This window comes from Mesoplodon mirus (assembly GCF_964341445.2).
Source record: "Mesoplodon mirus genome assembly, chromosome: 13".
NCBI classification, from domain to species: domain Eukaryota; kingdom Metazoa; phylum Chordata; class Mammalia; order Artiodactyla; family Ziphiidae; genus Mesoplodon; species Mesoplodon mirus.
The window spans coordinates 1,729,069-1,753,574 of NC_138989.1; the positions used below are offsets into that span (position 1 = coordinate 1,729,069).

The window sequence follows — 24,506 nt, forward strand, 5'->3', positions numbered from 1 at the left end:
CCACAGAGAAATCACGGGGTGGGCAGGGGGGGTACGCAGTGGTGAAAATGAATGAGGTAGATCCGCGTAGACAGAGATGGAACAGTCACCAGGATGCACCCATACGTCTTTCAAAAGCACACGACAGTCTTTACCGCACGCAGCCCTGTGCCGAAGGAACACCGGGTGACATGGAGACTGCCTCTGCGGTGACAGCACTGGCCGCCGCTCCGGGCAGGGCCCTGGGAGACCCGGGATGGGGGGGGCCCGGCGTGCTCAACCCTGCCTTCTGTGTTGTTGCACTTTTCCCACGTGGTGTAGCACCTTTACAGCAAACACACCCCAAGGAATTGGCCCTGGCTTCACCTCAGTCCGGCAAGGATCCCTTGGGCTCCTGTGGGGCTCCTCAACCCCAGGAGGGAGACAGGAGGGAGAGAGATGGGAGGGGGCAGGGGAGGGGGAGACAGGAGGGAGAGAGATGGGAGGGGCAGGGGAGGGGGAGAGAGATGGGAGGGGGGAAGGGAGGCACTCTCTGCACCTCTCCAGTGCCCCGCTCAGCACTGTCCCAGGCTCTCCGGAGAGGCTGGTGAGATTCACTCCGTGGACATGACGGTGAGGGGTCGGAAGAGGAAGTTCCTGGTCCGAACACAGCCTGGAAGGGCTTGGCTGGTGAATCAGCAGAAGGGAGAGAGCAGGTGTGCAAGGCAGAGCCCAGCCAGGACCCAGCGGGAGCTTGTCTGCTACCCTTTCCTACATAACTGCAGGGACCAGGGAACAGGAGTGGCGCGGGGGCCTTTCTGGGTCTGCAAGAGGAAGGCAGTCAGGACCGGCCCCTCTGTGTGCAGATGCACAAGGTGAGGCATTACATCCTGGGTGGGGGGAATAAAGGCAAAACAAGAGACTTTTCAGCTCCCTCCTCCCGCAGGAGCCCCGTCAACAAGGAGACAGTCGTCCTGACTCCACACCTACAGGCTCAGAACCCTGCCGTCCTTCGGGAGAATGAAAGAAGCGGGAGAGACACCGGCCGGAGCTCGGATGCTGCCTGCGGGGAGGTCTGTGGTCCCCAGGCTCAGCCCTGCTCCATCCCAGGCCCCTCCCTACTCCTCTCTGGTGCGGCTCCTCCTCGGCTGCCAGGACATCCCAGGCGGGTGCTAGTGCTGACATCACCGCAGCCTCGGTCAGGTCGAGTGCCTGGGGCTGGGTGCTCCGAGCTCAGTACTTGGGCTGGGAGGTGTCTGACACCCCCCCCACAGCTCCATGAGGAGGGGGTCCTCACCCACGTCACAGGCAGGGAAGCCAAAGCTCAGAGCGGGCCCTTGCTCAAGGTCATGCGGTGTGTTGGGGGAGGGACCGAGTGCCTAGCTGACCGGGGAGCAGAGTGGGGCCGCTGCTGGCCACACCCCAGTGACGGGGACAGAGCCACACACAGTAGGGGCTCATCAGAAGCTGCCTAAGTGACATGCACGCTTGGGGACCCTGGATGAAAGAACCTGCTTCCCGACGGTGAACAAGCCCTCCGCCAGCACCGGACTAAATGCTGGCCCGGCCTGTCTGCGATACGCCCACCAGGACCACAAATACAGCTCAGAGAGGGGGCATTTCACCAGCCCCAGGGCCGCCTTGTAATTAGGCTCCTGCGCCCCTCCCTGGCAGCCAGAGTCTGAGGGTGTGGCAGCCACCGGTGGGTCCTCTAACCATCAGCCCAGACTGGACATGGGCCCTGAGAGACAGAGGAGGGGCTCCTATGCAGGCGGGACACCACCCCCTTCCCAGCCCCGCACTGCAGCCCCAGCCTCAGGAAGGCGTGGTGTGTGCCCCAGCCGTGCCCTTTCTTTCCCACCAGCGGCTAGATTTAGAAATGCCCAGAAGAGCCTGGAGTTTGCTTCAGGACGCGGACCCCTCTGAGTCAGAGACCACAAACGCCAGTGCCTCCAGAGAGGCAGCTTATATAAATTCAGGAGGCCAGCCGGGAGCGCGCATACATACTAGACAAGTGAAACTATTCTTCCAAAAAGAGACACCTTTATCTTCCCTTCTTTTCCAACAATTCCTCTTAGTGTGTATGTCGCTTTCCCACCGGAGAAAAGAACAAGAAGCATTTTACTGTCTTCCTAAAAGCAGAATAATGAGAACATGATGATGAATGGCCCCTAGGGTGAGGGAGGTGATAGGGAGTGGTGGGGACTGTGGAGAACTGCAGTGCACACCCCCGCCTGCAGGGAGCAGGGCTGCTCCGTCAGCAGTGGAAGCTCTGTGTGGCCAGATCTTCTTCTTTTTAAGAAAACCAGAAATCCAAAATGTTAGATAATAACTCTGCGTTTTGAAATGTTGACAAATGGCAAAATGGCCATCATTTAAAAAAGTCTACAAACAACAAATGCTGGAGAGGGTGTGGAGAAAAGGGAACCCTTGTACACTGTTGGTGGGAATGTAAATTGATACAGCCACTATGGCGAACAGTATGGAGGGTCCTGAAAAAACTAAAAATAGAACTACCGTACGACCCAGCAATCCCACTCCTGGGTATATATCTGGAGAAGACTATAATTCGAAAAGATACGTGCACCCCAGTGTTCATTGCAGCACTATTTATAATGGCCAGGACAAGTCAGACAGAGAAAGACAAATACCATGTGACATCACTTATATGTGGAATCTAAAATATTATACAAATGAACTTATCTATGAAACAGAAACAGAGACCTAGAGAACAGACTTGTGGTTGCCAAGGGGGAGAGGGTGGGGGAGGGATGGAGTGGGAGGTTGGGATTAGCAGATGCAAACTGGTATATCTCGAATGGATAAACACCAAGGTCCTACTGTAGAGCACAGGGAACTCTATTTAATACCCTGTGATAAACCGTAATGGAAAAGAATATGAAAAGGAATGGGAATCACTTTGCTGTATAGCAGAAATTAACACAACGTTGTAAAACGTTATTTTGTTCAATAAAATAAATTTTAAAAAATTAACTATTGACAAAAGGGCTAACTGAAACGCGTCCGCCGGCCACGGGCAGCCTGCAGACCACGGGCTGTGACCCTGTCTCAGGGAACAGTTCCTTCCCTGTGGCTGCCAGGCCCCCGGCCCCAGGCTCCCTGACTGATGGGAGGGTGAAGGGGCCCCTGTGGTCCAGCCTTCCCAGGTGCACCTGTCCTGGCCCAGTGCTCCTGCCGCCTCCCGGGACAGACGTCCAGGCCCAGGCTGCTGTCAACGAGCCCATGAGGGAGGCAGGGGGCAGCCCACGGGGAGGCAGGGGCAGCCCCTGATCCTCCCGCCCTGACTTCCTTTCCTACCTACAAATTCCACTCATAAGGCAGCCACTGCGGTTACTGCTGCTTCAACAAGAAACCCGGGGTGATACCCGCCTGCCCCCTGCCCCGGGTCCTGCTTGGAGCAGCCCACCAGAGCCTCCAGGCAGCGGGAGCCTCTGTTCCTTGGTCCCCGGTGGCCGCTGCTGGTCAGTCCTCAGAGATGAGCGAGGTTCTGGCGCCCGCCAGCCTCCTCTTGTGCACCTTTGGTCCCTGTGCCTGGGAGTCAGGGTTACTGACTAACCCGCATGCACTGGGCTTTCGGGCATCCAGGGGCAGCGCTCCTGCATTTCTGCAAGCTGTTCTCCCGTGTGGAACTGACTACCTCATGCACACACTTGTTCAGCCGGCCGCTGCCGCGCGCCAGACGCTGGGCACCGGGAAGGAGCCAGGAGCAGCTCTCAGACCTCAGCGACGGCCTCCCCAAGCTGCGAATTGTATTCTTCTCTCATCTGAGGTCATTCCACACAAATGCATTCCCGGGGGCGTATCACACAGGCCGGGGGGCTCGGTCCAGTCTCTCCCCACCCTTGTTTGACTCACTCGGGAAGGCGGGGGTCCAAGGGCAGACCCCCGAGGCAGAAGCTGGGTGGGAGAGGAGCCAGGAGAGATGGGTGGGGAGAAGCAACGCAGGCTCGGAGGAGAGAGCCTGCCCAGGGGCCCAGGAAGGCGCGGGCTCAACGTCAGGGAGGTAAAGGCGTTCGTGCTGTCTTCATTAATTCTCCAAAAGCCCCACGGATCTGGCATCTACCTGTGATAACTGCCTTGTTGCTTTTTTTAACGTTCATGAAAACGTTCATTTTTAGCACAGCTAATTTTAAACCATTTTCACATCGACCTTTCCTGGCGATGAGTAGATATGACTTGCTTCCATGAAGACACCCACGGACTGTGTCTAAATCTGGTGTCGCCACTGAGTGGTGACGGATGCTCTGTGACCCCAGGTTCCCAGCTCCTACACCGAGCCGCCTCTTCTACTCGCTCCCCCGCCGCCAGGCACAAGCACAGCTTCCTGCTCAGTGTTTACCCCCCTGCGCACTCCCACTGCCCAACAGGCCCACCCACGTCACAGAGGAAACTGCATTTAGTCCTCGGTGGGTAAAGGGTCCATCCCGGGGCGTGACCACCGGCCTGAGCTTTGCACAGCAGGGCAGAGCTCAAGTCCGGACTCTGCCCCCAGGTGACCTTGAGGAAGTCCCCAAACCCTCATCTGCGAGGCCCGCATGGCAAGGCCAGAAGGACGGAAGAGACCCCAAAACGGTGCCTTTCCTGTGCTCACTGTCACCAGCAGGCACTCTGCTCTGTGACCCCCAGGACCACAGCCCACCTCCAGTGACCCCGGAGCTGCCACGCCTGCAGACAGAACACTGTGCTTCTTCGGGCTCTCGGTCTCCCCGCGGCTCACTGTGGAACAAGTCTTGTTTCCTGTGTCCCTGGAACTGCTCTTCCAAGAGGCAGGCTCACCAGTCTCCGCTGCCTCTTACTTCCTGGAGGGCCATCTGTCCCACTCCCTCCCGTCAGACCCTCAGCCCCACCTGCTACAGGGCACACGTTTGGAATCAGACTAACCTTAACTGGCCCTTCAAATCTGTAACAACCGGCCCAGCCCCTTTCACGGGCCGTGCACACAAGCTTGATCTGACTTTGACAGACAAGGTGCCTGACTCTAGGGTCTATTCAGAGAGAGGTCTGGGGCCAGGAGTGCCTGAGCACCGCCTGGGCCCTGTGAGCAGGAAACCACCCAGACCTGAGGAACCTAGATCAGCGTTTGCACAAGACCCGACGGTCCCTGAGCACGTGGGGGTCAGGCTGCTGGTCTGCGGACATCGGACTGGCCCAGGCCACGGATACACCTCTCACACGTGGCCTAGAAAGGATAACTAATGACACATCTAAAAATCAGGAGATTTTGCACAAAACCCATCTCCAGCTTTTCTCAATCAAAGAGGGGGCAGCTCCAGTCCGGGTGCCCAGCGGCTGCCCCGTCAGCAGGGCGGGGGCTCTCGGTTCACCACACCCACAGCCTCCACGATGGCCTCCACCCCCGTCGCTCCTGCGGCCTCTCAGTGCCCCGGACATTTGGGTCTGAAGCTCCCTGGCACGTTTCCTGGGAGCTGCACCAGCCTCCTTGCTGTTCATGCTCAGGCCTCACACCCACGGCTCCTCTGCCTGGACGACCTTCCATCTGCGTCTGCGTGGCCCCCCTGCACCCCCCTGGGGTCTCTACCCATCGCCCGCCCCCCACTCAGGAGGTCCTGCGCGGCCACCTCTGTCTTCCGGCCTGACCCTCCCACGTTTGCCCTCACAGGTCGTGTCTCCATCCGCACTCAAGATCTTTTCACTGTATATTTCCAGAATAACACCTAAGAAGCCTAAGGGTCACCTGGAACTCAGCAATTCATTGATGAATGGATGAGTGACCACAGGCTGGGCCACCCCACCCTCTGGGCTCATTTTCTCCACTTGTCAAGGAGGGGGCTTGGTCACAGGACCACTCAGACCCTCCGGGCACTACTGACACAGGTTCTGCGTGGCGGCAGGGCGGTGCCTTTGCCGGGGGCTAATGTGAGTGGCTGGACTCTCCCTTGTGACACCAGAAGGATGCAGACTGAGCCACGAGGGCCGAGGCCCTGGCAGGAGGGAGGAGAAGGGGGCCTGCGTGGAGGACACAGGTGGAGGGTGAGCCTCACAGAGGCCATGCTTCTCACCTGCCAGGGCCCGATGTGCCAGGAGATATGAGTGATGTCGGGACCCGTGGACTAGGATAAGCAAGGGTGGCAGAGGAAGCAACTGACTGGATGGACCAGTAGAACGGGCGTCTCGTGCAGTCAGGGTAGCTGATGCTTGGGTCTCACGAACAGGGACTTACTCTCCCGACTTCAATGCACTCCGCTATGTTGTCATCTTATTTCATTTTTCTTTAAATCACTAGCAACAGCCCACCGCACTGATCTCTCCGGCTACCAATGGTTCACAACCCAGTGTGCGCCCCGACTTAGGATCAAAGAGCTGCAGGTCAACGAGAGAAAGGTGGTTTTTGCTGTTTTTTTGGTTTTTTGGGTGCGTCGGGTCTTAGTTTCGGCATGCGGGATCTTCGTTGCGGCGCGCGGGCTTCTCTCTAGTTGTGGCATGTGGGTTTTCTCTCTCTAGTTGTGGCGCGCAGGCTCCAGAGTGTGTGGGCTCTGTATTTTGCAGCACGCGGTCTCTTTCATTGAGGTGCGCAAGATCAGTAATTGTGGTGCGCGGGCTTAGTTGCTCCGCGGCGTGTGGGATCTTAGTTCCCCTACCGGGGACGGAACCCGCATCCCCTGCATTGGAAGGAGATTCTTTACCACTGGACCGCCAGGGAAGTCCCAAGAAAGGGTTTTGATCGAGCACGTGGGAAGGATGGAAACGAAAAGGGAGGAGGTGCCAGTCACTCAACTGCCCCCTAAAGGTCACACCTTCAAGAAGACGCTCCCACTGGGACTGTTTGGGGGGGGGGGTCACACCTGCCTGGACAACAGGTGCGCTGGGCGGACAGGTGGGCTTGCACCCCTCAAGTCTACGACACAACTGCCTGCTCTGAAACTAAAAGCTGATGTGTCAACGCCCGGGCTTCATTTCTCGCGCCGTCAGTTTTCCCAGGTGTAACCTAGCAACTCTTGGCGACTCCGTCTGATGGCGCTGCTGAGAAGTCTGCTCGTCCCACCCTCGCTTGAAGCTTCATCACGAGCAGAGCTAAGGGGGTCACCTGTTCAGATCGACAGTGTTGCGTGTGTCCATGCGGGGAGTTTGCGGGGTGGGGGGCGGGCCAGCCCCCAGGTCCTCCTAGGGATCGCCGGGAACTCCTCTCCGGAGTCTCCACAAGTAACTCACAGTCAGCTTGTAAAATCCATGCTACGCTTTGCAGTGGAAAGATCTCCCTGCTCACCACCTTCCCCCCGCGAGGCGCCAACCTCATCGGTCCTCCTGCCCTCTGCACTCGCTGTTCTCAGCCTGGAATATTCCTCTCCCAGGCCTTCTAGAGACAAGACTCTGCTGGCCATTCAAGTGTCACTTCCTCGGAGACGACCCCCCAGACCACACTCCCAGAAGGCATCCTCCCCCCCATCTGCCGTCTCCCCCATCTCTCCCTCCAAGGTTCTTCCTACATTTATTGCTCTTTGAACTTACCGATTTACCTGCTAATGTGTTTATGCTCTGTCTTTCCCACTAGAATATAAACTACTCCAAAGCAGAAACGCATGGTTTTTCTTGTTTACAAATGAACCTCTGGGCCTGGCGATACCCGATAGGTTATTTGTCGAATGACGGTGGATGAGGAACCAACCCTTAGGTAAACACTGCCTGCAGTCTGGGTGTTGCTATAAGAACAACACCTTCCCTGACAAAACTGATGCAATCACGGGCTCATCAAATACTTCCTGACACCCAGTGTGTGCAGTGCCTGGGCTACAACACTCAGGAGAACAGAGTCTGTTCATAAACAGACGGACCCTGCGAGTGAATGCACCCTGAGAGGGCGGGCCCGCGTGACGGGAGGCGGGCTTGCCAGAGCAGGTCCTACAGCGACGGAGACTCAGCTGGCCGGGGCACCTCATTGCCCGTCAGCCGCCACCTCCCTTCCCTCAGGCACATGGGAGTGGGGATGTCAGAGCATCCTCCTGACAAGTGGCCGGTGTGCCGAGTGGCTGGAGGACTCAGCTCCACTGACACAGGAGGAGGAAGCCCCTGCCCAGCTGCAGCCCCACCGCTCCAGGTGAGAGCTCCGGCCCAGCATCACCACGGATCTTCAACAGCAGCCAGAAACTCAGAGTCGTAAAACATCTTCAGTCTCCAAAACCAGTATGGGATGAAAGCAAACTTGTCTCCAGGTGCCCGATCTGCCCTGCATCTTAGGAGATCCTAGGAGAAGCCCCATCGACTCCCTGCTCTCCCACCCCCACCAGAAAAATTCAATTTTCTCTGTGGGCCTAAGAAGCCAAGGAAGTCATCACGCTCAGGTGTCAGGGACTGATCATAGTTCAGAGGATCCTACCACAGGGCATCTGCATTTTTTAAAGTTATTTATTTATTTTTAGCTGCATTGGGTCTTCGTTGCTGTGCACAGGCTTTCTCTAGTTGCAGCCAGCGGGGGCTGCTCTTCATTATGGTGTGTGGGCTTCTCATTGCGGTGGCTTCTCCTATTGCGGAGCATGGGCTCTAGGCGCTCAGGCTTCAGTAGTTGTGGCACACGGGCTCGGTAGCTGTGGCTCAAGGGCTCAGTAGTTGCAGCTCGTGGGCTTAGTTGCTCCGCGGCACGTGGGATCTTCCCGGACCAGGGCTCGAACCCGTGTCCCCTGCATTGGCAGGTGGGTTCTTAACCACTGTGCCACCAGGGAAGCCGCACATCTGCATTTTTAAAGAGCACTCTGTCTTCTCTTACAAGCCATGCCTCCCTTGAACCACAGAAGTTAATCTCTAGCTCTTAGTGCTGACCAAGCCTAGCAGGCAATAAAGATTAAATATTCTGAAGCAGAGAAACCCAAGCAGGAGGGGCCTCTTCCATCCTTAACGTGAGGATACACGTCCTGGTCCCGTTTGGAGGGGAGGACGCAGGGCGTGGCCGGAAGCCCCTCCCCCACCTCAGGGGTCACTCCCACTGGGGCTGGAGGTCAGGTCCTCAGAACCAGGTCCAGGGCCCCGTCTGCAGCCCAGGGTCTCCTGTGTCACAGCAGAAATGCTCCGAGGACACGGTGTGGCCACCCTGGACATAGATGCAGCTGTATGCCACCACTGGTGACACTTTCTCTGGACATCCAGGCCCACTGCTTATAGCCGAGGACCTCGCCCTGCTGGACACGCTCATGGCACAGGGAGGGTTTCACAGCCCAGTGACCAAAGACAGAAAACGCAGCCATGACCACCTCCTAGGTGGCACGTGCATCCTCGAGAGGGAGCTGGGGTCTGCACAGGTGCTGGCTGAGGGAACCTGGAGCACAGAAGCTTTTGCCAAAGAAGCAGAGCCTCGTGGATGTCCCCAACCACCGGGCCTCCCTACCTGTGCAGGCTCCCATCTGCCCTGCTGCGGCTGAAGCCCCCGGCGCTGACGACGAAGACCTGCCACCCGGCCCCCAATGCAGGCTGACGGAGAGAGGGCACCTCTTCGCTGTCCAAGAGCCACCCCCCCCGCCTGGAGCTTACCTCCAGCGGGACCACCTGCATCAGGATGGCGAAGTTGGTGAGGTGCGTGCAGCGGCAGACAGAGTAGCTGAGGTTCCCTTCGGTGAGAGCGCAGCCCTGGCTCGACCAGATGCCTTCTCCGGAGCTGAGGACACAGGAGGAAGCGTCAGTGGGAAGCAAAGCCCACCCTGGGCCCGTGGGCTGAGAAAGCGTTCTCGCCACCAGGCTGGTGAGACTAGGATGTTTCTGGTGTTGATCAGGCCCCACGAAACCAGCACCTCTTTCCTTCCGGGAGGGGAAAGCACCATAACCACTTTGGCCCAATCACTTTGCAAGACACCTGGTCCAGCATCCAATAAATATGAAGTGTCTACTGGCCATCTGTATGTCTTCTTTGGAGAAACGTCTATTTAGATTTTCTGACCATTTTTTGATTGGGTTGGTTTTGTTGTGTTGTTGTTATTTATTGAGTTGTATGGGCCCTTTGTATATTTTGGAAATTAAGCCCTCGTCAGCTGCATCATTTGCAAATATTCTCTCCCATTCCATAGGTTGTCTTTTCATGTTGTTTATGGTTTCCTTTGCTGGGCATATACCCAGACAAAACTATAATTCAGAAAGATCCATGCATCCCAATGTTCACAGCAGCACTGTTCCCAATAGCCAAGACATGGAAGTTACCAAAATGTCCATCAACAGATGAATGGATAAAGAAGATGTGGCACATATATACAATGGAATACTACTCAGCCATAAAAAAGAATGAAATAATGCCATCTGCAGCAACACGGATGGACCTAGAGATGATCATACTAAGCGAAGTTAAGTCAGAAAGACAGAGACCAAACCATATATCACTTATATGTGGAATCTAAAATACAACACAAATGAACATATCTATGAAACAGAAACAGACTCACAGACCTAGAGAACAGACTTGTGGTTGCCCAGGGGGAGGGGGGTTGGGGGAAGGATGGATTGGGAATTTGGGATGAGCAGATGCAAACTATTATATATAGACTAGATAAACAACAAGGTCCTACTATATAGCACAGGGAACTAGATTCAATATCCTGTGACAAACCATAATGGAAAAGAATATGAAAAAGAATATATATATATATATATATATATATAACAATCACTTTTCTGTACAGAAGAAATTAACACAACATTGTAAATCAACTGTACTTCAATAAAATCTAGCAAGCGTGAAGTGTGCAGGTCCTGCAACCCAGCCATCCCACTTCTAGAGAATTCTGAGCTCTGTGCACAGGGATGCGTCTGGGGTATTTACTGAATGATGCGTGATACTAGAGAACATTTTAAAGTTACCTAGTGTCCACCTCGGGGACCTGGATAAAATTTGGTAGGGTATATACATCAGTCAAAAGCAGCATGTATCCATATGGATGAAACACAGAAACTTAATATACAATGTTGAATGCGTAATAATGATGCAAGGGCATGACACGAAAGAAGATCGTATACTTTCTATGAACATAACCATAAATTATAGATAAATTATTGAGAAAACTCCCCACAGAGAGGGCAAGAGACCAGGATAGGATGTAAAAGTCTTTTACATATTTACTTTTTTATAATTTTTTAAAGGATATTGTTTTGACGTATTACTTGCTTTATTTCTTAAAGTATAAACCAAGACAAAAATGACTTGAAGCAAAAATGCACAAATGTTAACTGTGGTTCATTCTTGTGGTGAGAATATGAGCGACTACAATTTTCTTCCCTGTATCTCTCTATATTTTCAAATTCCAAAAAAAAAAAAGGATGCTTAAATGGTTCTTCCCAGAAATTGCAACTTTGAGTGATCAGCAAAGACAAATCTTTGCTTCGGCCAAAGGCAGGGGCCCCTGGGGAAAGCTTTTATAAAGCTGAAGAAATTTGAAGGCTCTAGTTTCTCTTTGCTGTACATTTAGTTTTCACAGCAATGTCAGCCGTGGATGAGAAAGGTGGCCGTCCCAGAGGGGCGATGGATAAAGACAGTCCTGCCGCGCTCCTGCAGTGTTCTGTAAACAAAGCACACACTAGCAGCATCTTTACTTCCATCCCTGAGGCAGAGGGTGTCCCTGTGAGGATGCTGTGCGATTGTGGCTCTCGGTGAGCTTAGGCAGCGTGGAACCCGAGGGTGAGGTGGGAAGGGTCGTCTGGAGGAGGCTGAGGGGTCGCACTGAGCCTGATGGCCGAGGCTCGGGGACAGCGGCTTCAGAGGCAGTGCTTGTGATGAGTGAGGTGGGGAGCATTTAGCAGAGACCAGAGAGCACAGTCAGCACCAGCTGAACCCACCAGTTTTCAGGAGCAAACCCCCCAAGAAGGGCAGGATCAAAGGGCCTTAAAGACGAGCACGTCCTGCCCCACCCTGCCACCTGTTAGGGCTAGCCTGTTCCCGGCCCTTGAGGAGAACCAGCGACACTGGCTGCTGGGTTGTATGTGACCTTTGTCCATGGAATGTATGAACGCCACACTTGGATTAGAGGGTGACCTGAGAACTAGCGGGCACGAATTCGGGGAGCGTGGTCCTAGGATGGAATGTGTCCCCTCTGCTGGTGCCGAGAGTGGCTGCGAATTAAAAACCGTGAAAGTCACATTTTCCCAAATGGAGCCACGAAGCCGTGACGATGTCTTCATTAACCAGGGGAGCTGAGCCCCATGTGGCATCACCTCTGCGTGCATGTAAAGATCCGCATCCCAGGGAACCCGCGGAAACAAGAAGCCTGGTTCCCCGACTTGTGAATAAATAAATCTGCCATGGCAGCCAGGTCAAGAGATATCAAATAACAGGAAAATACGTGTCTTACCCTGTGACCTAGGAAGTTGGCATCTGAGCAGAAAACTGTTCTTTCACATGCATAAATGGAATGTGTGTATATAAATATGAAAACAATACTACATGCCGGTGAAAAGAGATGTGGGCAGAACACAAAATAAGGATGGTGGAAGGATGCAAGAAACATGGAACTAAACACCACCATATACTCCCCAAGAACATAAATATAAAACGTGCATAAATTATCAAAAACTACACACAAAAATCTCCCCACTGTGGCTACTACAGGCAAGAGGAGAGATCAGGATAAGATCTAAAGGTCCAACGGGACATATGTTTTTCTTATAAGGTTTTCTTTTTTAAAAGAATAACGTTTTGATATATTGATTCTATCATTTGTTAAAGTGTAAGTCTAGGGGAAAAAAGTGACCCAGAGTTCTAAGCTCAGTGAGAATATCTTTCAAAAATAAAAGTCTGCTGAACTTACTGCCAGCAGACTCACACTACAAGAAAAGTTACAGGAATATACCAGACGGAAACCGTGATCTACACAAAGAAATGAAATAGCTGGAGATGGAAAAAAATGAAGGGAAATATGCAGTTATCATTTTCTTAGTTTGAATTGCTTTAGAGGATAACTAACTTTCTAAAGCAAAAATCCTAGCAATGTATTGTGCATCTCTGACATCTGTAAAGGTAAAATGTACAACAAGAATAGTGCAAAGGATGGGCAAGAAGAATTGTGAAAAGATTGTTGTAATGTCTCAGAATACATTGGTGGTATAAAATGTTATTGGAAGGTAGACAGAGATGAATTAAAGATATATACTCTAAGCCCCAGGGCAACCACTACAAAAAATTAAAAGGAGGTATACACCAGAAGTCAATAGCAGAGATAAAGTGGCATCAAAAATACACACAAAAAGACCACCTAGGGGGGTGGGATAGGGAGGGTGGGCGGGAGACACAATAGGGAGGAGGTGTGGGGATATATGTATATGTATAGCTGGTTCACTTTGTTACACAGCAGAAACTAACACACCATTGTAAAGCAATTATACTCCAATAAAGATGTTAAAAAAAATACACACAAAAATCCAACTGGAGTAAGAAAAAGAGAATACAAGAAGCAAAAAAATAAAAGTAGATCATAACCTGGACAGGCGTGTGACCGAGCATGGACACTCTGGGCCCCCTCCCTCCCCTCCTTTGCTCCCTTCTCGCCCCGGGACCCTCCCACGCAGATAGTACCTGAAGTCCAGGAAGGCGCAATACAGGAAGATTCGGTTGCTCTCATTGGTAGCCTCGACGTACTGCCTTTGAGTCTGAAATGACAGAGGATGGACACGCCTCATGATCCAGCCGGAGAAGCCGAGCTGCCAAAACTGATGTGAGAGCCGCACCCTCACAGCCCACAAGACCCCACGGGGTTGGCAATACACAAAGCCCTTGACCTTCTATTGCAACCCTTGTGGTCGGAGAGGGCGGGTCACCCGGCCCCATCGCTCTCCTGGCTCTCCTCCGCCAGGGCTCCCGCCTCAGGGCCTTTGCACGTGCCGTGTCCTCCCTCTAGAAAGCTCTCCCCCAGGACAACGCCGTGGCTCCCTCCCTCCCGGCCTTCTCCTCAGGAGACCCTGCCAGCTCATTCAAAACAATACCAACCTGCCCATTCCTCTTACCGCGTTTTTTCATAGCACTGATCTCCACCTAGCACATTATGTATTTACTTATTTATTTGTCTGCTGTCTTCCTCTCTAGAACGTGCACACAATGAGCTATCTCGTTTACTGCTGTATCCCTGGTGCCTACCCTAGTGTCTGGCACACAGCAGGCACTTACTAAATATTTATTGAACCAATGGACAAAAGAACGAATAAGTGAACAGTTCCATCAATAACCCTGTTCCTAGGATTCTCGCTCTCCCAAGAGAGAAAATCTTGTCCCTGGGCTTTTCCTGGATGCCAGCTCAGGGCACCTGGCAGCAGCTGCTCTGCCCTCAACGAGATGCAGAGACTAGTCCAGGAATCTTGCCAGGGAGCTTGGGAAGCCAGCGGCACCACAGGAAACCGGGATCAATGGTATCTAATCGACTCCCAATCAATAGGTCAACAGCCTCTTGTTTGATGTCCCCGGACACCCAACCACCGGGCTGGGCTGCAGGAGAATGTGTGGGTCAGAAACCAATAGGGGCATCCTCGCTCTGAGCACCCACTGGCTCAGGAGAGAGGGGCCTGGTACTCAGGGAGATGAGCTTACCTGAGCCTCAAACCCTATAAGGAAACTCAGGGAGCAACACAACCAAAGGCTCAAGAAAGTCCATGGGAAAAACCCTAAAAAAGTTAAGCCATCCTTTTTCTCACCCTGTTTTTAGGCTGTGTCCGAGACGCCTGACCTCATCCACATGCTACCTGGGCCACCCTGGCTGGCACCCCATCCCACGTTCAATGCTGAGGACGGTTTTCAAAGAGTGGTCCTCACAGCAGCCTCAGCATCATCCCAGGCCATCCCTGGGCCCCACCACAGAATCAGAAGCTCTGTGGGTGAGGATGGCCTCTGGATTTTCACAAGTCCTTCAGGTGATGCACATGAACCTGAGAACCACTGAAAGCTAGACAGAGGCTGCCTATTCTGTCTCCTCCTCATGTCTCAGCCTGCTGTGACCTTCATGCTCAGTCACAGACAGCCCTGTGGCTGCAGCCATTTAGAACCACAGAAGGTCATTAGCAGGGGAACTGCAGTGTGCAATGTGCAAACCCCACAAAATCGAAAATACAAGTAAGAACCTGCTGGTGACCCCCGCCCAGTCTCAGCGAAGCTTCCTTAGCCCCAGGCAGGACCAGACCCTCCAGGACACTGCTATGTGCCATTTTTTCCCCTTTATTTCTCCCTCCACCCGTATATTTCCCCTCCCCACTTCCCTCTCCCCACTGGTAACCACTAGTTTGTTCTCTATATCTGTGACTCTGTTTCTTTTTTGTTGTATTCACTCGTTTGTTGTATTTTTTAGATTCCATATATAAGTGACATCAGCCAGTATGTGTCTTTCTCTGTCTGACTTATTTCACTTAGCATAATGCCCTCCAAGTCCATCCATGAGGATGCGAATGGCAAAATTTCATTCTTTTTTATGGGTGAGTAGTATTCCATTGCATATATGGACCACATCTTGCTTATCCATTCATCTTTTGACGGACACTTAGGTTGCTTCCATACCTTGACGATTGTAAATAGTGCTGCTATGAACATTGGGGTATAGATACCTTTTCAAATTAGTGTTTTTATTTTTGGTTTTTTTTTTCAGCTATAGACCCAGGAGTGGAATTGCTGGGTCATATGGTAGTTCTATTTTTAGCTTTTTAAGGAACCTCCATACTGTTTTCCACAGTGGCTGTATCAGTTTCCATTCCTGCCAACAGTGTAGGAGGGTTCCCTTTTCTCCACATGCTGAATCGTTATTTGTGTTCTTTTTGACGATAGCCATTCTGACAGGTGTGAGGTGATATCTCACTGTGGTTCTGATTTGCATTTTCCTGATGATTCATGATGTTGAGCATCTTTTCACGTGCCTGTTGCCATCTGCATTTGCTCTTTGGAAAAATGTCTATTCAGTTTTTCTGCCCATTTTAAAATCAGGTTGTTTGTTTGTTTGATGTTGAGTTATATGAGCTGTTTCTGTAATATATGTTGGATATTAACCCCTTATCGGTCGTATCATTTGCAAATATCTTTTCCCATTCAGTAGGTTGTCTTTTCGTTTTGTCACGGCTTCTTTTGCTGTGCAAAAGCTTTTCAGTTTAACTAGGTCCCATTTGTTTAAACTACATGTGACGCTTGTGTAAAGTAATGAAATGTGGGCTTCCCTGGTGGCGCAGTGGTTGAGAGTCCGCCTGCCGATGCAGGGGACGCGGGTTCGTGCCCCAGTCCAGGAAGATCCCACATGCCGCGGAGCAGCTGGGCCCGTGAGCCATGGCTGCTGAGCCTGCGTGTCCGGAGCCTGTGCCCCGCAACGGGAGAGCCCGCAGCAGTGAGAGGCCCGCGCACTGCAAAAACAAAACAAAACAGGAATGAACTGTGATAGCAGCAGGCCTAGAAGGGGGCGGCAGCCAGGCGCCCACGTCCTCAGAGGCCCTGAAGCTTCCCCAGGAACAAGGGTCACCCCTTCTCTCACCGCCGGCCCCGCTCTGAGGGCAGGGAAGCACTTCCATGTGGGAGCGGCACAGAGGCCGAAGTCCTGACCCTCTGACTCTGGATATAAATCTCTCTCCAAGGGGAATTTAAAAATCAGGCACAACCCACGAGCCAAGTGCCTGTGTGGTCGGCAGGGTGGAGGGCAGACCGGGGTCTGGGGCCAGGATCACACCCGAGATGGGAAACTCCTGCCTCTGTCTGGGTTCCTCCCGGCTCCGCGCCTGTGATGGAAAAAGCAGATCCCCTCCTTCTGTGTTTGAAGTTTGCAGCTGAAATGGAACAAAGGCTCTCAGCACGTCTCCAGGGAAGGAGACCTAGACGGTTCCCAGGAGCTCCACTGGATGGTGTGAACACTGGATGGTGTGAACACACCGGTCACGGTGCTGCCAGAGAAAGGAGGGTGAGGCATCCAGGTCACGGCCCGCTTTCCCAGAGGTGTGGGAGGCGCCGTCCGCCCATCAGCCTCCCGAGTGCCTGGGCGAGGGAGGAAAATCATCCCAGCCAGTCACCCCAGGGCCCAGGAGGTAGGGCGTCCCCATCAGTGTGGGGTGGGTGAGCAGCATCCCCCTTGAGCCCCTCCTGGGTCCTGAGGCCGAGGACGCTGTGGAGCCCTGTGGTCCACAGGGAAGCCCGGACACTTCACCAGACCTGTCCACCTAAGCACATCCTATGGGGAAGGGCTGCACAGGCCCTGCGGAATCTCGCCTATGGGATCTGAGACTTCTGCCAACAACCATAAGGACTTCCCATCTGGGGAGAAGCAAATGGCATTAATCGAGTATTCACTGTCTGCTGCCAGTACATCAAGGGGTCTCCTTCTGAGAGACGCACATCCGGAGAGGAGAAAATCTACCCGACAACAGCCTGTGAATGTTCCTTGTTTAGAAATGTGCTTGCTTTTTAGGCCAGTATAATTGTCCCTCGCTAACCATGGGGGATTCGTTCCAGGAGCCCTGAGGATACCAAAGTCCACAGATGCTCAAGTGCTGTATAAAAAATGGTGTTGTTTTTGCATATAACCTACACACATCCTCCTGTATACTCTAAATCATCTCTAGATTACGTATAATACCTAATACAATGTAAATACTATGTAAATAGTTGTCAGTGCATGGTAAATTGATATTTTGCTTTTTGGAAATTTCTGGAATTTTTTTCTGAATATTTTCCATCCGAGGTTAGTTGAATCTGTGGATGTGGAACCCTCAGATACGGAGGGCTGACTGTATATAGTTTAACTTATACCTTGGTCAGAAAGGTACTTGCTTATCTCTGTCCCAAGCAAAACACAGATGTCGCCACGGCCCTTAATTTTGACCCTTAGTAAAGCAATGGAAGGGGTCCAAGTGTCCCCCTCATAGCTGTGGGCAGGTGCGCACGGCTGTCGGCACCCTCCTCTCCAGCCAGGCTCACCTCACAAGCCAGGGGCCAGGACTCTGCATGATTGAAACGTCCCACCTTCAGGGGAAGCAAGAATCACAGAGGTAATGTTGAGTGGGATGACGGGGGACACCGTTCATCCAGCCTCAGTCTCCTCTGGCATCTTGGGGTGCTTCCTTCTCCCACAGAATCACAGGCAGTGCCTCCTGAAGATGCTAAGACAGACTCCAGAATCTTAGCCTCTGGCAGGACAGGGGCAGGGCAGGGCTCCATGAAGGAGACACCTGAGATTCACCTCTGGAAAGGGAGACCCAGGCAGCCTGCTGGGCTGAGCTGGCCCAAGTGCTGAGGGTGAAAGGTCAGACAGGGTGAGACGCTGAGACCTTTGACCTCACAGAGCAGGGGCTCCCGGGGGCTTTGCGGCTCCGTGCCCTCACCACCCCAGCACCATCTGCGCTGAGCTCTCCCTGTCCTGGCTCCCCAGAGGGGTGGGCCATGCCCGGGGCACTGAGGACCCTCAGGCACTGTGCTCGGACCCTCCAGACATCCCTCAGTGTGTGACCAGGTCATCCAAGGACACCCCAAGGCCCTGACCCCTGGCCCCGCACACGCCCTCCCCTGTCCAAATGCCGCCTGAATCCACAGCTCCCCCGACCCTTCCGGGCCCACCGGCCGATAGAGCCCCCTCTGGGCTTGAGTCTGTCCGTCCTGTCCGTGGACACACACGTCGTGACCACACGAGGCACAGACGGTCCGGCAGGTGCTGACACGCGCTCGTCCTCACCCTCAGCTGTTGGCGGTGGGCCCTCAGGCCCAGGTGCGCCCCAGGCCCTGACCTGCCGATCCCTGGATGTGCAGCTGAGCACGGCTGGGGACGCTGGGAGGGGCTCGTGCGGGACACAGAGTCACGGCCACCGGGTCCAGGGTGGAGACGCCCACCGAGGACCCGTCCAGAGCCGGGGAACGGGGGCTCCACACGTGCGGGAAACTCGGGTTTCCCCGCCTTCCCCGTCCCTGCGGGGTGCTGGGCGCAGGGGTGGGTCCGGTGCCAGAAGGGAATTCAGTTCTAACTGTGATCGCCCGTGGTTCCCCAGGCCCTCTCTCCTCTGTTAAACCTCACGGCTCCAGTTTGAGAGGAACGGGGCCTGCAGACTCCTGAGGTTTATGCTCACGGTTTATATTCGGTGTGTAAACCTGCCCGGCAGGTGAGGGAAACACGCAGAGAGGAAATTGCTCTGATGCTTCCAGAAAAAAGCAAAGAAAAAACACCTGTGAACTTACATAGGGATCTGGAATTAGAACAGCCGGCCTCAGAACTGAACAGAAAGTGTTTTCAAATCGTCCCCATGGCCCAGGTAACACGAGTCAGGAAGGTGTCAGTGGAAAATGCGCTGACACGGGCTAGACTGGTCCCCAGGCCCGTTCGTGCATCTGGCATTTACAGCTGTGGCGTCTCAGAGCAGAGAGGTGGGTCCCAGGGAAGGCGGAGCGGGGAGCAGAAAACAGAAGCAGAAAGAGGCAGGAATGCGTGAGGACAAGCGCAGCCGTGAGCACCTGTCAGCCGGCAGGTCGGGGCTCTTTCCAAAAGCTCCATCCCCGTTTCACAGGAATGGGCTGCACAGTTTCTTATCTTCTTAAAAAGGGAAATCTTGTGTTGAGCCACACACGTAGGACTGTTTGATGCCAGACATCTGATTTATTTGCAGCTCTCTCCTGAGTCTGGGGTCACCACCCAGATTTGCTTCCAGTTTGGTTCAAACAGGACCAGGGCACCTGTCCTGGCCTCAGATTCCTAACGTTTAATCCCACTTCACCCCTTGCCCCCTCATGCCCCGCTCACATTAACCACAGAGACATCAGGTGTCCCCAGAAACTCCTCCAGGGAACAGTGGCTCACAGACCCCAGTGCCAGGCCAGCTGTACCTAAGAGGGGCACCTTGACCCTGGAGGGTTTAACTCCCAAAGGAGACCCTCAATGCCCTCTCCTTCCTAATCCAAGAGGGGAGGGTGGAGGACACCTTGGGATGTGTCTCAATTAGGACAAATTCATTAAACTAGCAAAAATGTCTTTTCTAGGGAAAACATAAGATCCTCATTTTTCTGGAATCATCTCCTCCCATGAGAAAACGTGCTCCTTAAAAAAAATAAGTGCCATGACTTTTGTTACAGTGACTCATAAAATACATTCTGTACGTGCCCACAAGTCTAAGATAACAACGTTGTCCTAATACAGGGTGAATTTTCAGAAAGAAAATGAGTTACAAAGACACACCCTGACCGTCAGCAAATAGATCAGTGGAACAGAGTACAGACCCAGAGACAACAGCCCACACAAGTCCAGTCAACTGATGTTTGACAAAGAATCAAAAATAATTTAATGAAGGAAGGATAGTTCTTTCACCAAATAATGCCAGAGCAACTGGACATCCATAGGACAACCAATCAATCAATCAATAACCCAACCTAAATCTCACACCTTACAAAAAATTCACTGAAAATAGATCCTACAGTAAATGTTAAACATAAAACTGTAAAACTTTTAGATAATAACATAGAAAAAAAATCTTCAGGACCTACAGTCCATTGAAGAGTACTCAACTATGATGCCAGTATAGGAAATACATTCCATAAAATTGAAAAATAAATAAATTGGGCTTCATAAAAACTAAAAACCTCACACTCTGTGAAAGATCCTATTAAGAGGATAAAAAGATGAGCTACAGATTAGGAGAAAACATTTACAAACCACATATCTGACAGAGGAGTCATATCCAGAACATATAAAGGATTCTCAAAACTCAAAGGTAAAAAAACAAAATAAAACAAAGAATCCCGCTAGAAAAAGGGGAAAGGATGTGAAGAGACATTTCACTGAAGAGGACACACAGGCGGCAAATAAGCAGAAGACAAGATCTTCAACATCACTAATGCTTAGGGAAATTCCTATTCAGACCACAATGAGAACAACTAAAATAAAGGACTGACCGAACCAAACACTGGCAAAGATGCAGAGAAACTAAATCGCTCATACATTGCTGATGGGAACATGAAATGGTACAGCCACTCTGGAAAAGCGTTTGGAAGTTTTAAGAAATATTGAAAATACTTATCCCATGACCCTGCAATTGTACTCCTGGGCATTTACCCCAGAGAAAGAGAAACTATTTCCACACAAAAACCTGTACACAATTCTTCATAACAGCTTTACTTGTAATTGTCAAAAATTGGAAACAACCAAAACAACCCTCAGTGGGTGACTGGCTAAACACACTGCAATTTATCCAGACCCTGGATGACTGTTCAGCAAAAAAGGTTTGAACTAGCGATACACGTGACAGCTTGTATGGATCTCACGGGCATTAAGTTGAATGAAAAAAGCCAGTTTCAAAAGGCAAGGTCCGTATAATTCTATTTATGTATGCTTTTCAACATGACAAAATCATAAGGATGGAAAACAGATCGTTGGTTGCCAGGAGTTACGGATGGAAGTGCAACCAAAGATGTTTTGGGTGGTAAGGTGGTTCTGTATCTTGATTTCAGTGATGTTCTTGTGAATCTATCATTATTCCAAAATAAAAAATTTTTAAAGAGTTAAACCAGCATCAGATGAACGATCAACAAGCCAAGCTTTCTAGCTGGAGGAAACACAACTTGGGCAGGAGATAAAATGTCCCCAACCATTAAGCCTGGGATTTTAATATCTAAGTTTCATTTTGATTAGCTGAATTCTGCACAGGAACATGGAATTAGGTGGTAAGCCAGTTAAGGGGACCACAGGTCTCATCGTCGGGGACAATACAACCATAACTCATAATTATCCTCTCCTCCTCCCCGGCGCCTCGGATCTCAACTATTTGTCACCACATGTGAGTCCCAGGCAAACCCAGCACGACGAGGTGCACGGCAGACCCGGGTGTAGCCCCTCAGTTCCTCCCAGGGACCTCCTTCTGCCTCCTGGGGCCCTGGTTGCTATATTAACATCCCTTTTGGATCCTGAGGTGGGTGTTTTGTTCCCACTTAAAGCACAAGTATCTCTTGTGTGGTCTGGGCCAGAACCAAGGGAAACGATCGTTCCACAGAGGATCCATCCACAGCCTTCTGGCCTCCCGTCAGAGTTCATCCCCACGCGCATCAAAGTGGTCAGCTTTTTTTTTTTTTAACATCTTTATTGGAGTATAACTGCTTTACAATGGTGTGTTAATTTCTTCTTTATAACAAAGTGAATCAGCTATACATATATATATATCCCCATATCTCCTCCCTCTTGCGTCTCCCTCCCACCCTTCCTATCCCACCCCTCTAGGTGGACACAAAGCACCGAGCTGATCTCCCTGTGCTATGCGGCTGCTTCCCACCAGCTATCTATTTTATGTTTGGTAGTGTATATATGTCCATGCCACTTTGTCACAGCTTACCCTTCCTCCTCCCCGTGTCCTCAAGTCCATTCTTTGCATCTGTATCTTTATTGCTGTCCTGCCACTAGGTTCTTCAGAACCTATGCAGATCACCAACAAATACATGAAAGGATGCTCAACATCACTAATCATTAGAGAAATGTAAATCAAAACTACAATGAGGTGTCACCTCACACTGGTCAGAATGGCCATCATCAAAAAAGCTAAAAACAGTAAATGCTGGAGAGGGTGTGGAGAAAAGGGAACCCTCTTGCTCTGTTGGTGGGAATGTAAATTGATACAACCACTATGGAGAACAGTATGGAGGTTCCTTAAAAAACGAAATATAGAAATACCATACGACCCAGCAATCCCACAACTGGGCATAAACCCTGAGAAAAACATAATTCAAAAAGAGTCATGTACCACAATGTTCACTGCAGCTCTATTACAATAGCCAGGACATGGAAGCAACCTAAGTGTCCATCGACAGATGAATGGATAACGAAGATGTGGCACATATATACAATGGAATATTACTCAGCCATAAAAAGAAACGAAACTGAGTTATTTGTAGTGAGGTGGATGGACCTAGAGTCTGTCATACAGAGTGAAGTAAGTCAGAAAGAGAAAAACAAATGCCGTATGCTAACGCATATATATAGAATCTAAAAAAAAAAAAAAAAAGTGGTCAGCTTTTACCTTCAGGTCTCCTTCTGGAATATTTCTCTTCCCAGATGCCTCTTACTCGTGGAATATTTGTGTTATAAATTTTTTCCCTGGACACCTGGTTTGAATTTTTCAAAGACGTTTCACAAACTTTAATGTTATCTGAACTGTGATATAAGAAAGGGGGAGAAAAGGAGCTAGACTTAAAATATGGCTTCAATATTGATCGGTTTGATCTTCCCCAAATGAACTCGCTGCCTTTCCCTCCCGCCCTGAAGATGTTCTCCACGGAGGGAAAAGGAAAGGCAGTGATCCCTACATCAATCGTCCACACCGGCTCTTACTTCCAATGTCACCTACAGCCTGAAAATTCTGGGATTATAAACTCAACTATAACTTTGATTGTATCTCTGAAAAGAGTCTGCGATCAAAACACCTAGAGTCTGTCATACAGAGTGAAGTAAGTCAGAAAGAGAAAGACAAATACCGTATGCTAACACATATATATGGAATTTAAGAAAAAAAATGTCATGAAGAACCTAGGGGTAAGACAGGAATAAAGACACAGACCTACTAGAGAATGGACTTGAGGATATGGGGAGGGGGAAGGGTAAGCTGTGACAAGGTGAGAGAGTGGCATGGACATATATACACTACCAAACGTAAAATAGATAGCTAGTGGGAAGCAGCCTCATAGCACAGGGAGATCAGCTCGGTGCTTTGTGACCGCCTGGAGGGGTGGGATAGGGAGGATGGGAGGGAGGGAGACGCAAGAGGGAAGAGATATGGGAACATATGTATATGTATATGTATAACTGATTCACTTTGTTATAAAGCAGAAACTAACACACCATTGTAAAGCAATTATACTCCAATAAAGATGTAAAAAAACAAACAAACAAAAGAACAGGTAAATGCTGGACTTCCCTGGTGGCGCAGTGCTTAAGAATCCGCCTGTCAATGCAGGGGACATGGGTTCAAGCCCTGGTCCGGGAAGATCCCACATGCCGTGGAGCAACTAAGCCCATGCGCCACAACTACTGAGCCTGTGCTCTAGAGCCCATGAGCCACAACTACTGAAGCCCGCGCACCTAGAGCCCGTGCTCCTCAACAAGAGAAACCACCGCAATGAGAAGCCCGTGCACCGCAACGAAGAGTAGCCCCCGCTCGCCGCAACTAGAGAAAGCCCGCGCATAGCAATGAAGACCCAATGCAGCTAAAAATAAATAAACAAATTAATTAATTAATTAAATAAAAAAAAAAAAACAGGTAAACCCTGCCCCATGTATATCAGTGTCCTCAGGTGGGAGGGGAAAAAATAGTATTTTCATAACACAAACTATAAAGCAGAACACGCGAAATAAATTTTTAGGATTTGAAGATAATCAGGAAATTTCAATTACAGGTATATCCCTGGGGGTCATATCAGAAGGTCCCAGGGAGTGTAATACTTTTATTTCTATGCAAATAATGAGATGGGTTTACAGGTTATAAAATTCTGATCTGTTTTACAGCCTGGTTCTGTGGCTGTTAATAATAAAAAATCATGTTTGTGGTCTTGAACCATCTTACAAACCACATTAAAAATGATGTTATTTTTCATGAAATGAGCAATTTTTCTTAGAAAAGCAAGTAGGAATTTAGAAGCCCAT

General features: G+C 50.9%; 1 protein-coding gene across 2 annotated transcripts in view; it reads right to left on the bottom strand.

The window, feature by feature from the left end:
* The window catches only part of ADGRD1 (adhesion G protein-coupled receptor D1), a 145,125-nt gene that overhangs the window by 37,294 nt on the left and 83,325 nt on the right, over positions 1-24,506 (bottom strand). For both annotated transcript variants that reach the window (XM_082640016.1, XM_082640017.1), the window contains 2 exons: positions 13,475-13,548; positions 9,457-9,580 (listed from right to left, as the gene is read on the bottom strand). In XM_082640016.1, coding sequence (XP_082496142.1) covers positions 9,457-9,580; positions 13,475-13,548 — 198 coding nt within the window. The remainder of the gene's footprint in view (positions 1-9,456; positions 9,581-13,474; positions 13,549-24,506) is intronic.